The sequence below is a fragment of the Narcine bancroftii genome, unplaced genomic scaffold (genome assembly GCF_036971445.1).
Source record: "Narcine bancroftii isolate sNarBan1 unplaced genomic scaffold, sNarBan1.hap1 Scaffold_154, whole genome shotgun sequence".
NCBI lineage: Eukaryota > Metazoa > Chordata > Chondrichthyes > Torpediniformes > Narcinidae > Narcine > Narcine bancroftii.
Window position 1 is genome coordinate 3,249,371 of NW_027211889.1, and position 14,218 is coordinate 3,263,588.

General features: G+C 40.1%; 1 protein-coding gene across 1 annotated transcript; it reads right to left on the minus strand.

Moving 5' to 3' along the window:
• Window positions 1-9,815: 9,815 nt before the first annotated feature.
• Window positions 9,816-12,329, minus strand: LOC138750490 (uncharacterized). Its single transcript, XM_069912560.1, has 2 exons — window positions 10,520-12,329; window positions 9,816-10,414 (listed from the first exon to the last, which is right to left on the minus strand). The coding sequence occupies exons 1-2, from the start codon at window positions 11,045-11,047 to the stop codon at window positions 9,998-10,000; spliced, it is 945 nt and encodes a 314-aa protein (XP_069768661.1). The 5' UTR covers window positions 11,048-12,329; the 3' UTR covers window positions 9,816-9,997.
• Window positions 12,330-14,218: the final 1,889 nt, after the last annotated feature.

Here is a 14,218-nt window from a genome sequence, read left to right on the forward strand (position 1 = left end):
CTCAACCCCAATGAGCCAGTGGTCGCGGCTCAACCCAAGAAGCGAGGCTGCCCGACAAAAAAGGCCATTGGCACCGGTTCTGGGGGGGCTGTGTAGCGGCATGCCATTAGGCATGTGATCCAGCCCCTCATGTCATGCATGCGGTGGGGCAGCCGTCCAAAATGGCACCGTCGCGGGTTTCTCCCCTACCTCGGCACCAGGCTCAGAAGCCCGTGAACTGCGGCCCACGTGACCCCCCGGTACGCTTCTCAGCCAAGTCTGGGCTGGGAGCATAAGACCAGCCATGCAAACCTGAATAAAGGAATTTTTGCTCACTGAACTCAACCTGTCTGGTTGTAGCTGCCGCTACAGTAGTATCTTAGTTTCTTTTCCTTTCTTTTCTTTTTTATATATTATCAACATATATTTGTAAGCTCTGTAACATTGTGATTTGATTTTAATTGTTATAACTTTCATATATATGTTGATTTAAATAAAATATTCAATGAAAGAAAATTCTTCAAGAATTTTGCAGAAGAAAATTTGGATGGGATGAAACTATCTCAGAATCCATCGCACAAGATTGGAGAAATTGGATTGAGTGTCTTCAAATACTTGGACGTTTGAAGTCAACAGACTTTGGATTGGCCACGTTTGCTGTTACACCATTTTGCTGATGTAGTGAAGGTGATTTTGATCCTGTCAGTTACTGAGTCCTGTGAAAACCAAGTGTGAGTACATGGTGGATTTGTAATGGGAAAAGCCAGAGTTACTCCATTAAAGTCAGTCACCAGACCTTGAATGGAATTGACTGCTGCTACTACGGTGAGCAAAATGGACACTATGTTAAGAAGAGAATTACAGATGGAGTTAGCAGATTCTGAGTTTTGGCCTGATAGTACATCAGTGCTTAAATATATTAATAATGAAATCATGAGGGTTCATATCTTTGTGACTTACAGAGAGAATGAAAACCTGGACAACAACAAATGTCAGATTTACCACAGGCCAGAGTTTCACCTGATTAATTCCCTTTTACAAACGTGGAAGTTGATTATTTTGGTCCTTTTATATCACAAGATCTTCCCATGATCTTCCAGTTTAGAGTGTAGTGTTACCAATGAAATTGCTGGGTCTGTCAAACATATCAGGACATCATCTGCAAATAGATTAATCTCATCTTCTTCCTGGTTTATTTACCCACGATCCTTTAATGTCTGGATCTCAGTGAATATCTTCCACCAACGGTTCTCGAATCAAAACGAAGGGAGCTGGAGATAATGGGCATCCCTGCCCACTACACCTGGTTCATGGGAATGCTGAGGACATTTGTCCATTAGGTACAACCCTAACTTTGGGCTTATAATATAATACCCTGATCTAATTTATAAAATTGGACTATTGTCTGATTATTTTAAACCCTTTTCTGTTTATTTAATGAATACATAAAAGCCCTTCAGGTCTGTAATATTTCAATATTATCTATCTATTATAAAAGCCCTCTCTGCTCAGCAAGTTTCTGCCATTAAATACTGGGCCAAAATAACAAATTAAATCTTGCTTTGGATCCTGTTTTTATCGGTTCATTTGATCCAAGATAGACCTTTGCTCCAACTATGAACTTTACGGCCTGTGTGAAGTGGGGATAACAGAGCCAGTTCCTTGTTACTAGTTGTAATTCCCCAACTTCTGCTGGGAATGTAATAAATGGAAAGAGTATAGCATTTGGATCAGGCTTGCTTTAGATAATTTTGGAAAAATCAGTGAATCGCCCTTCATGGGCCATGACGGAATTACAGTTTTCCAAAAAAGTTCTACAATATTACCATTTTCCAAATTTGACACATAATCCATGATTGAAAAACTGATTGAGAATTTTGGCCAATTTAGGAACTGTTTTGGGCTAAATGGTTTTTAATTGGGCAACCCTATGATAGATAACCATCTTTTACCACCATCCTTGTTGGATGTAGATTTCAAGGATGTTATAGAATAGGTATTCAAAGTTTCAATTACCCCTTTATTTCAGTTAATTTTGCCACGTTCAAACAATTATCAACTAAATTTTGAACTTAGTAATCACTCTTTTTTGACATTGAAAAATTAGACATTTTCTTCAATCTAAGATTTTGGATTTTCCGTGAATTTCTAAGACTAATATTCTTCATCTATTTTTTTAAATTTACGGCTTTATGTTCATGGTGGATTAATAGCATGTATTTATAATAATGTATTGGGTTTAAAATCCAAGATTAAGAGCAGTTGTGAATGAGATTTAAATATAAAATTTCCAGAAGTAGCTGGGTATTCTATTCTCAATTGTATTAATGACTCTTCACTTTATGCTAGGCATTGATTTTTACAATTTAAGGTGGTACAGGAATACATATGTCCAAACTGAAACTATCTCGCTTGTATGCAGATGTTGATTCACTATGTGAGAAATTTAAAATTTTCCAAGTCTCTTTAATTCCTCTGTTTTGGGAATGCCCAAACTTAGAGAATTTCAGGAAAGGCATTTTTCAAACTTTATCAATGGTTCTTAAGATCAATTTTGAACTTGTCCGTTAAATTGCTCTGTTTGGTTTTTCTCGTGATCCAGATAAACCATCGTCGGCAGCTCAGAAAAAATTTTGAGCTTTTGCTACGTTAATAGCCAGATGAGCAATGTTATTGAAATGGAAAGATGATTCTTCCCCGACTCATACACTGTGATTACATGATGTAATGTCCTTTTAAGTTTAGAGACAATCATATCTTATATTAAAGATAGAAAGTTCCAATTGATGAAATAATGGGGCACATTCCTAGAATTTTTCTACAATTGGAGGAACTAAATGTGTGGTTTGGCCATTCATCGCCTGTTCTCTGGGGGCTACCAGTGGTTCTACAGTATTCTTCTTTTCTTCATTACATAAGGTAACTTTGATAAGAGGGAGAGGTTGGATTAGACCTAATTTTTAGGTTTTTTTCATTTTAGCAGTTAATTTTTTTTCTTTTTTCCTTCTATTTAATTTATTTCAGTTAATGGGTTTGACGGTGTTCTATAGATTATTTCTGATCAATTGTTTTTGAGGTTAATGAAACAGTTTGCCATTGTGTTCAAGATGGTTAAAGGAGAGAAAGAGTAAACACTCTTTATTCTGAATAAGATGGCATCTAAAGGATGACATGGTTGGTGTGGAAATTAGCACAACACCTTTACAGCACCAATGGTTGGGACCGGACCTGGGTTCGGGTCCTGCACTGTCTATAAAGAGTTTGAAAGTCTTCCCTGTATCTGCGTGGGTTTTCCTCAGGGGCTCTGGTTTCCTCCATCCATTCAAAATGTGCAGGGGGTATAGGTCAATGGGGTGTAAATTGGGCAGCATGGCTTCAGGGCATGAGATGTTCTGCTACCGTGCTGTATGTCTAAGTTAAAAATTAACCGAATATGCAATATAAACGTAACTCATTTTATGGCATCGCGCGCTCATGTGCCTTCTCATAACATTTACTGGGTGATCTCTAAAATTTCTTGATTGATCAAGAACAGTCTCTACTCCTTTCTGAAACCTCTCATGCCTGGGTTCATCCCGATATCCATGTGTGTGTCCTCTCACCAAATTGTTTAAGAATCAGTGACCATAACTAAATCTTTCAGGTTCACATCCTTCCTCCCAGTTTTGTAGTGGAGTCTAATTCTTTGAATGATATTGCCATTACATGTACAATATAGATGTTGTATTTAAAATATAAAACAATCCACATCAATCATCAAGCTGCCATTTACACCTACCTGAGGGATGTGAGAGGACATCAGTACCCAGAGGAAACCCATGGAGTCAAAATTGTAAGGTTTGGAGTAGAGTGGATGAAAAACCAGAAGGCAATTGATGTGTTATGTTGTCTTTTGTTCAATGGATGAGCCTGGCTCGACATTTATCTCGATGCAGTTTTTTTGGAAGTTTATTTAAGAATTTTACAGAACCAAGAAAAAATACAAAGTTTAATCTAAAACTACCCTCTACTACCTCCCACCTCCCTCCTCCCCCTTCTAATCTATCCCAGCCCCTATAACCCTCACCCCTACGAAGCTTATATTAAAAAACTCAATAGCATCGTCTCATAACAGACTGTTACGGTGTGACATCCATTTACATCTTGCAACACGTATAAGGCTTTTACTTAACATCTCAACCCATACATTCCAAATACCAACTTCACATCTTTATAAAAAAAGAATAATTATTTTGCAAATTATACGTTATTTTCTCTAAGTAAATACATGATTGAATTTCATTGTGTCATCTATAAATACTCAATTCGACATCATTTTTCCAAGTTGCAGCTATACATTTTCTAGCCACTGCTAATTCTAAACGAATATATGCAATTTGAGGTTTCTCCAAGCGTAAATTTGCCATAATTGTATTCATGTATCCCAGTAATCATACCCATGGATCCACATATAAATCTATTTGAAAAGAACTCGCAAAAATTTAATCACTTTTTACCAAAAGGGCTTCAACTTTAAACATTCCCACGCTGAGTATAAAAAAAGTACCTGTCTGATCACCAAATCAAAAACACAAATCTGACCCACTAAATCCATATTTTGTCATGTTTTCAGGAGTTCAATATAACTGATGCAGAAAGTTATAACTAACTAAACTATATCGTACATTAATTAATTTCATAACACTAACCAAACACATGTAAGACCACTCATCCACAGAAATAGGAACACATAAATCCTTCTCCCATTTATCCTTTATTTTAAATATATCTACCTTTTTCATCTTTTCTTGTAATAACATATCATTTCGGAAACAAATCCCTTCTTTCCCCTTATCAACAATTAATCTCTCAAATTTCATTTGACCAGGTTATACTAAAATTTCTACCAAAGCATTCTAATAATAAATCTTGTACTTGATAGTAAGCAAATAAAGTATTTTGTGATATTCCAAATTTCTCTCTGTCTATTAAACCAAAGAAGTGAATCTACTTCAAAACAGTCCTCCAATAATATCACTTCTTTTGATTCCCAATCTTTCAAATAAGAATTATTCATAGAAAATGAAATTGTCTGATTCTGATATAATGGTGTCTTAGCTGAAATCTTACCTTTCGATCCTATAAACTGATTCCATTTATACCATTCTCCTATCAAATGTTTCAATACTGTCAGTTGATACTACTGCAAAAGCAGAGGATTCCATTTATATATAAAATAATGTATTGTTCTTTCTTGTATTTGATCCATCTCCACATTCACCCACATCGGAGGTTGGTCAATATCAAACAATCTATTCATAAACTTTAATTGTGCTACTTGATAATAATTTTGAAAATGTGGAATTGATGACCTCCTAAAACATACCTCCATGTCAACTTTTGCATAGAGACTCTAGACAACTTACCTTTCCATAGAAAGAAACAATCTGCTTTATTTAATTCCTGAAAGAACTTTCCCGGTATAACACTCAGAATAGATTGAAACAAATACTGAATGCGTGGATATATACTCATTTTAATACAATTTACCCGTGTTAACAGTGACTCCTTCCATCTATTTAAATCAAACTTAATCTTATTTAATAATGGTACATAATTTAAGCTGTATAAATTTTGATACTCTTTATCCATTATTATGCCCAAATAATTTTATTTGACCATTTAAACTTCATAAGTTGTTTACAATCTGAATAATCTCCATCTGATATTAGTAATATCTCACTTTACTTTATAGCCTGACATTACCCCGTATCTTTTCAACAAATTTTGTAATGGTTCGAAAGAATTCTTAGGTTGAGACAAATATATCAACACATCATCTGCAAACAGATTAATTTTATACTCTTGCCCACCAATTGTAATTCCCTTAATATTCATTTCTTGCCTAATTGCTTGGTTCTATAACTAATGCAAATAAGGCTAGTGACAGCGGACGACCCTGTCTAGTGGATCTAAACAAATTGAATGCCTGCAAAATCTGTCCATTTGTCACCACCCGAGCAGGAGTATTAGTATATAATGCCTTAACCCAACTGGTAAAGAGTGGTCCAAATTTATATTTTTCTAACACCTTAAATAAAAATTCCACTCCACACTGTGGAAAGCCGTTTCCACGTCTAGCGCTAATATCATTGTCTGGTTGAGTTGTCTTGAAGCATTAATTATTGTAATTAATTTAGTAATATTATCAGCTGAATACCTGTCCTTGATAAATCCTGCTTGATCCACATGTACTAATTGCGGTAAAGGGTTAGCCAATCTGTTTGCTAAAACCTTTGCTACAATTTTGTAATCTACATTCAATATTATTATTTATTAATATTAGTCTGTATGACACAACTTTTAATGGATCTCTGTCTTTCTTTGGGATGAGTGTTATTAATGCCCTTGAAAACGATTCTGGAAATAAACCTGTATCAGTGGCGAGCTTCAGTACATCAGAATATTCCGGAAATAACAAATCATAAAAATTTCTCTAAAATTCCAATGTAAATCCATCTTCTCCAGGTGATTTTCCACTTGGCATAGATTGTAACGCCTCCTTAAGTTCCAAATCAGTAAATGAACCATCCAAAGTCTTAATATCCTCTTCCTCTAATAAAGGTAAATTTAAATTCGACAAAAAACAATCAATCTGCTCCATATCCGAATTCCCTTCAGATAAAGTCCCGATGAAATGTACAAAATTCATCATTAATATCCTGTGGTTTATGTTATCTCTGAATTTCTCCTAACTGCATTCTAGGCACTTATTCAGTTTCCAATTGCTAAGTTAAAACCGTATGTGCTCTGTCCCTCAACTCATAGTAGAGCTGTTTCCATCATTGAATTATTTTTTCACAATTGTATTATATCAAAGCTTCAATTTGGACAACTGTATTTTATTATCCTCAGTTGAATTTTTCTGAAATGTCTTCTCTAATGTTGCAATTTCTTTCTCTAAGTCCTGAATTTCTGCTATATATTGTTTCTTCACTTTTGCTGTGTAAGTAATAGTTTGACCTCGTAAATATCTTTTTTAAAGTATCCCATAACATAAAATTACTTTGAACTGATCCCTTATTCGTTTCTAAAAAAACCTAATCTGATCTCTTACAAGCGTAATAATTTCAGGTTTTTTTTAACAACATTTCATTAAATCACCAACAATAACAGGTTTCCACCATCTCTGCGATACTACGTGAAATTAACAATAATGAGTGATCTGACAGAATCCTACTCTTATACTCAGCCTGTCTGATTCGACCCTGCAAATGGGCTGATACCAAAAAAAACTATTCTTGAAACCGAATCATGACGTGAGAATATAAGGAAAAATCCTTTTCGGTCGGATTCCTCTGTTCCCATATTTCCACTAAATTTAAATCCCCCATCAACTCAGTTATTCTTTTCGCCATTTTGTTTTTTTTTCACAATTTTTCGAGATTTAATCAACAACGGATCCAAACAACAATTAAAATCTCCTCCAACCATAATATTCTCATTGATTGATTCAAATATAAAAATGCATCAGGAACAAAGTGAACATCATCTTCATTCAGTCCGTACAAATTCATCCAAGTCCAAGCCTCTGAAAATAGTTTCCAATTAACCTTCAAAACCCTCTCTACATGAGCAGAAAAAGATTCTAAAAAGGCACCTTTTTATGTATCTCCCGATAGTTTTTACCTGGCCCACCAGGAGTCACTGTTTTCACTTTTGTACATGGTTTTTCATTGTTTGAGAAGATTTTATAATTTGCAATGTTTTCCCGGGAATTTTAACAGCTCTTGGCTAATATTGTGAACTCCGAGTTGCGCACATATTGAAATATGAAAATAAAGTATCTATTTTGAGGAACAGAAGGAAAGGACACTGCTGGTGACACATCTCAGAGAGCAAAGGTGCAGGAAGGGGGAACATTGCAGAGTGCGTCGAAAGAACCAAACACTTGTTGATCCAAACCAAGACTTTTATTAACTAAAAGACTGGAGCATATCATAAGTGGGTCGACCAGTCCAGAATGACCTGGTCTGGCTAGGAGAAATCCTTTAAGACCTGCCAGTAGGTGTGGCTACACTCTCAGCCAATCACAGTCATCCTACACTACACTCTGGACAGATACACATTGGTGTTAGAATCTGTACTATCAGGGGGAACGACCAGAAGGCAATTGCTGTGTTATGTGGCTTTCTGCAGGTGTGCAGAAATGCTGGGAAACAATTCTGGGGGCCATCACTTTTTCTTCACCCGTTACAGAGCAGCAGGTAGCTGGGAGAAAACAGCAAGGCTGCAGAGAGACAGATAGATTAGGAGAATGGAAAAAGAAGAGGCCAGTGAATTCCAAAGTAGGAAAATGTCTGGTCATGAACTTTGGGAGAAGGAATAAAAGGGCAGATTATTATTGCATAGGGTGAACATTCAAAATTCTGGGGGAGATGGACCTTGGCATCGCCGTGCAGGATGCCCAATAGGTTAACTTCCATGTTGGTGGTCAATCAGCTGATTGGAATGTTGGTATTCATATCGCAAATAATAGGATATAAGAGCAGGGATGTGATGTTGAGGCTTAAGAAGGCACTGGCGAGGCAGCACCTGCAGTAGCGGAGAGAGTTTTGGGCTCCTTATTGAAGAAAGGATGTGCTGGCATTGCAGAAGATTCACAAGAATGATTCCTGGAATGAAAGGATTAATATATGAGGAAGGTTTGATGGATCTTGGACTATACTCCTTGGTGTTCAGAAGAATGATGAGTGGTAGGGGTCCTAAGAAGCACTTCGAATGTTGAGAAGCCTGGATACAGTAGATGTGGTAAAATTATCTCCCATGTTAGAGGAGTCAAGGACGAGAGAGCACAACTTCAGGGTTGATGGATTCCCACTAAAAACAGAGGTGCAGAGGGATTTATTGACACACAGACTGCAGAACCTCTTGAATTTTTTAACTGGTGGCTGCAGTGACCAAATCATTGGGTGCATTTAATGCACTTCAACTCTGTCTGCTGCAACAGGGTGGATCTCCCAGTGGCCACCCATTTCAATGCTTACATGGCTGACCGTGGACTCAAGCACATTTAGATTCTGATGAAAACAATTCATTAAATCAGTAAAAGTTCAACCACAGCAACTGCTGGAATATAAGTTATACAAAACTGCTGGAAAAAGCAGGTCAGGAAGCAGAGAAACCAAGAACTGGAGAAGTAAGAAAACAAGTGTATTTGAATTGACAGGCTGGAGAAAACACAGAATAGGTGTTGGGAAATTTGCAAAGAAAGTCCTGGCCAAATAATGTAAGAAGCAGCCAAGTGGAACCACAAGATGCCCCTGTTATGCAATTTTCCCAGGTGGCACATTTTTCTGGCCTTGTCTTGAGATGTGCATCTATATGTGGTGCTTAAAAACCCACCGTTAAGCTGGAGGAGCTCAGCCCGGATTTTCAGTGTCCATAGGAGATCAAGATATATTCCCAACATTTCAGTCCTGAGCCCTTCTTCAAAGAATGAGCCAGATACAGGAACTCTTAGAAAAGGCACTTTCAGGTGGCCAAATGCCCCACTTGTAAAGCCGCATATAATGGCAATATGGGCTGCCGGAAGGCCACCTGAATGCGCAGGATGCGCCTGCCAAATGAACTTGGTAACCCTCCTCCGAGAGGTATAATCGGCACAACACAGAAATGCTGTGGTGCCGGGTGGAGGTGTTTGTTGTGTTTACCATTTTTGTTTTTGTTCTGCGGTGTTCAAGTGTGGAGTGTATTTGCAATGTGATTTGTCCGTTCCATGGTTTACATCTAGTTTAAACATAATGTGAAATGTTTACATTGCTATATCGAACTCAGATATTTATGAAGCAATAAGATTTCTCAAAAAATGTTTTTTATTACATTTTTGACAAGCACACAAGTCTCATTTATATGCAACCATTACTTCACGAGAACACATAACATGCCAGGCAGTAGGCTCATGTTGTCGCATTGGGTGGGGAGGGTGGAGGGGGGAACAAGTTGTGGAAATTAGGAGCTAGGTGGCAGGGTTATACCCTTACAGGATGGACAAAATGGCAGAATGGATGGCCTGGTGCCCATGGGCCTGCTGATTGTGACAATCTGTGCTAATGGGTGCAGGACCATCTGCTTCAACCAACGTCCACTCTGACAGAAAGTCTTCCTTGTTAATCTCACATATATTGTGCAGGACACAGCGAGCAAACACAACACCTGGGACTAAGGTGGTAGAGATATCCAGACGGTTGGACAGGCACCACCGGCAGCCATTTAGACGGCAATATGCATGTTCCACCACTATCCTTGCAGAATTAAGGGCCTTGTTAAATCTTTGCTGATCCAGATCCAGTCCTTGGTGCTGTGTGAACCCCTTCATCAGCCAATTTCGTAGTGGATATGCCAGATGACCCACAAGATGCGCTGGAACCTCCACTCCATTAACATCCTTGGACACCTGCAGGCACAACAATGGAGAATGTTGTTAATTCATACACATGACCGTTGACACAATAAGCATACATAAGATTGACACATGAAGCTTTGTAGGGTGAACACTCACGTCAGGTGGGAAGTGGTATCCGCCCTGGTCCTCTTCCTTTCTATACAGAGGAGAGTTGGTAAGCACTCGGGCATCATGGGTACTGCCCGGCCAACAAACACATCTGAGAAGCTGTAACGTGAATGGAAAGCACAGTGAAGTGATAGACATTGAGATGTGATGTGATAAAGACCAATAAAGGCTTAGCTCACCAGAATCTGTGGTCGACCACTGCTTGCAGAACCATTGAATGCCAGCCTTTGCAGCATGCAAGCTGGGGGCAATAATGGGAATATGTGATCCATCAATGGCACCGGCACACATTGGGTATCCCCTTTGCACCAAGCTGTCATTGGTCTCCTGGAGACGTGTTCCAATGGGCAGGGACATGAGACGTTTACCGAGGAACTTCGTCAAGGCGGCCGTCACCACCTGCACCACCATGCACACGGTGCTGATGCCTATTCCAAAGATGGGACTGATGGATCGATACTCACAAGGGGTGGCATACCAGCGCAGAGCCACAGCTAATCGAAATCCCGGCTCCATGGTTGCTGCGCCTGGTCTATGCGGCTTCAGGTGAGGTTCTTAGAGTTCCAGCACGAAGTGAAAGGTGCCATGCGACATACGAAAGTGTTTCCTCCATTCAGCAACATCAAATTTGGTGTGGTCATTTCTCCAGAACTCAGTGCCCTGGGATCAGTTCAACCTCCAGAGAGACCCATGTGTCACTGACAAGCATCATTCACCTTCGTCTGTGAACAATGGTGGGCGAAACCTCTGAGCAGAAACAATTTCAAGCTGGCACTGGAAGGTGTTGTTAAGGTTACTGAACGCTTACTGTAGCTTTTGACAATTCACATCTGATAGGTAATAGACTCAATCAGCTGTGTTTGGGCGGGAAACCAATATATGAATGGGCTGCCTTTTGGAGGTTGGGACCCTGTTGGGAAGAATTGATCATTGAACCCTGTCTGGAAGATTTGCTGGCCTAAAGACTTGTATTTTCTCACCCACTCTGGAAGCCTGTGAGTGAGTAAAACCTATACTGGTTGTATTTTCATCGGAATTTATAGCTATCCTATAAATACAAACTTCTCCATGTCCGCCACAAGAGTGGGGATCTCCCAGTGGCCACCTGCTTCAATTCCCCATCCCATTCTCTTGCTGACAGCCTGTTCATGGTCTTGTCGTGACTGCAAAAGGTGGTGCTACTGAAATGAAGCACCTCCACACAGCATGAAGTGAACCAGTAACTGCCTTTATATGAACCTCTCGTGCTGCTTTTAGGGGACGACCTCATTCCTCTCTGGGGTGCGCTGGTCTAGGGGAGTGATGTCAGTGCGTTGCGAAGTTGCTGCAACCAGGATGTGGCGACATCTCCCAGGCAACATGTGTCACCAAATGCATGCTTCTCATGAGAAGGGAAGGGGGGCCTATGCCATCTTGTACCAACTGACTGGGACAGCGATTCGGCCCGCCTGACCACATGGTCGCTCGGCCTGCTATGAAAAACCTCATCCCTATCACATCCAATTAACACCTTTTGTTGGGCTGGATTTGTCCCCTAACCAGAATTCTGAGCCTTTCTGAGATTTCCTGCTTCTGGGTTATTCTGTTTATTCCTTGAAGAAGGGCTCAGGCCTGAATGCTGGAAAGAATAGCTGAGTTCCTTCAGCATGTCAGTGTGTTTGTAATTATAATCACAGCGTCTGCAGACTTCTGTGTTTCAATCATCTTTATTTGTAATACAAAGAACTGATGTTGGCAGTGGTGGTGGGGAGAGAGTGGGGGGTGGGGAACCATCTGATGGCATCCTCATTAGTACCTGGACCTACCACTTTGTGTCAGCCTATCCCAACAACTGGGAGCTACAACCCTGCGACAGTTCCCATAGAATTAGAGGACTAACAGTAGATCTGTGTGGAAAGAACAACCTTAGCTGCTTCTTGCCCTTTCGTGTAAGACTTTATTCGTAATAAATGATCGACCACAAAAAACCCTGTTCCAAGTCTCTTTCAGCCCTTAGTATCATGTCCATACATTCCCATCATTGAACATTTTACATGCGCTCTCTGTTTGCACTCGGATGGTGAGTGGGAGCAGTTCCTTTGGTGCTTCAACCTTCTCCCGACCCCTGCACAGAAGCTGTTCTTCATCCTGCTGATGCTGGTTCTGATCCTCCTTTCTCTTTCTTGATGGGAGCAGCTGAGAGATGCTGCGGGCAGGGTCAAAGGGCTTCTCCAGGATTTGGCATGGCCTCTTCAGACAAGGATCCTGCTAGATCACACTGATGGGGAAGAGGGAGACTCCAGTGATCCTCTCTGTTGCTCTGAGGGTCCTGTGGATTGACTCCAATCCATTTCTCTGCAAGGACCCTCTCATCCAGTTTAGTTTGTACTTGTGTGGTGTTTCAAGGTCCCTCAGCCTGACGGAGATTGCCGATTCTATCGCATCTGCTGATTCCAAACGACCTTAGTTCCTCCGTCCTGTCGGGTCAGTCCGATTTATTGTTTCTCATCTTTTGTTTGATTTTTTAAGATTGTGTAGTGGATGTGTGTGGGGTATAAGTGCATGGGTGCTTGTGGGTGGGTATATGTGTGAGCGTGTGTAAGAAGGGGTGTGAGGGACAGTGTGTGTGTGTGTGTGTGTGTGTGTGTGTGTGTGTGTGTGTGTGTGTGTGTGTGAGGGAGGGGGAGTGTCTGTTGGCATTTGGGTGTGTGTGGTAGTGTGTGTGTGCGTGCATGTATGTGGGGGTTTTATTTACAGTGAAAAAGTATATACAGAATATTTACAATATATACAGAATATATACAGAAGAGTGAACAAATATATACAAATATATCAACGATCAAATATATACAGAACATATGTACAAAGCACAACATCGACGTCAAATGAAAAGAACTCGACAAAATTATCTCACTTATCGAACACGTCCCTGATATAAAAGCACATCTACCAATTTGCCCCGAAATAGTTGGGGTTGTGTGTGGGATTTGGGATGTGTGTGTGGAGTTGTGTGGAATTGGGTGTGTGTTTGTGGACTGCATGTTCGGGTATTGGGGTGTTGGATGGAACGTGTGAGTGGATGTGTGTGGTGTGTGTGGGTGAGATTGTGCGGTGGATGTGTGTGGGTTATATGTGCATGGTTGCTTGTGGGTGGGAATGTGTGTGGGTGTGTGTAAGAAGGGGTGTGGGGGAGGGTGTGTGTGTGAGGGTGTGTGTGCAGATATGTGGGGCTTTTGTTTACAGTGAAAAAGTATATACAGAATATATACAATATATACAGAATATATACAGAACAGTGAACAAATATATACAAATATATCAACGATCAAATATATACAGAACATTTGCACAAAGCACAACATCGACGTCAAATGGAAGGAACTCGACAAAATTAACTCACTTATGGAACACGTCCCTGATAGAAAAGCACATCTTCCAATTTGCCCCAAAATCATTGGGATGTGTGTCTGGAGTTTTGTGGGATTGGGGTGTATGTTTGGGGTCTGCATGTGGGGTTATGGAGGGAATGGGTGAGGGGTTGTGTGTGGGGTGTGTGGGTAGGATTGTGTGGTGGATATGTGTGGAGTGTATGTGCTTGGGTCCTTTTGGGTAGGTATGTGTGTGGGCGTGTGTAAGAAGGGGTGTGAGGGAGGTTGTGTGTATGTATGTGTGCGTGTGGGAGGGTGTGGGAGTGGGTATGTGTGCGTG

Excerpts from the sequence above, each read along its gene's own strand:
- LOC138750490 (XM_069912560.1), bottom strand. The coding sequence starts at position 11,047 with ATGGAGCCGGGATTTCGATTAGCTGTGGCTCTGCGCTGGTATGCCACC. Across the intron at positions 10,415-10,519 it reads GATACCACTTCCCACCTGAC|GTGTCCAAGGATGTTAATGG; the intron begins GTGAGTGTTCAC and ends TTGTGCCTGCAG.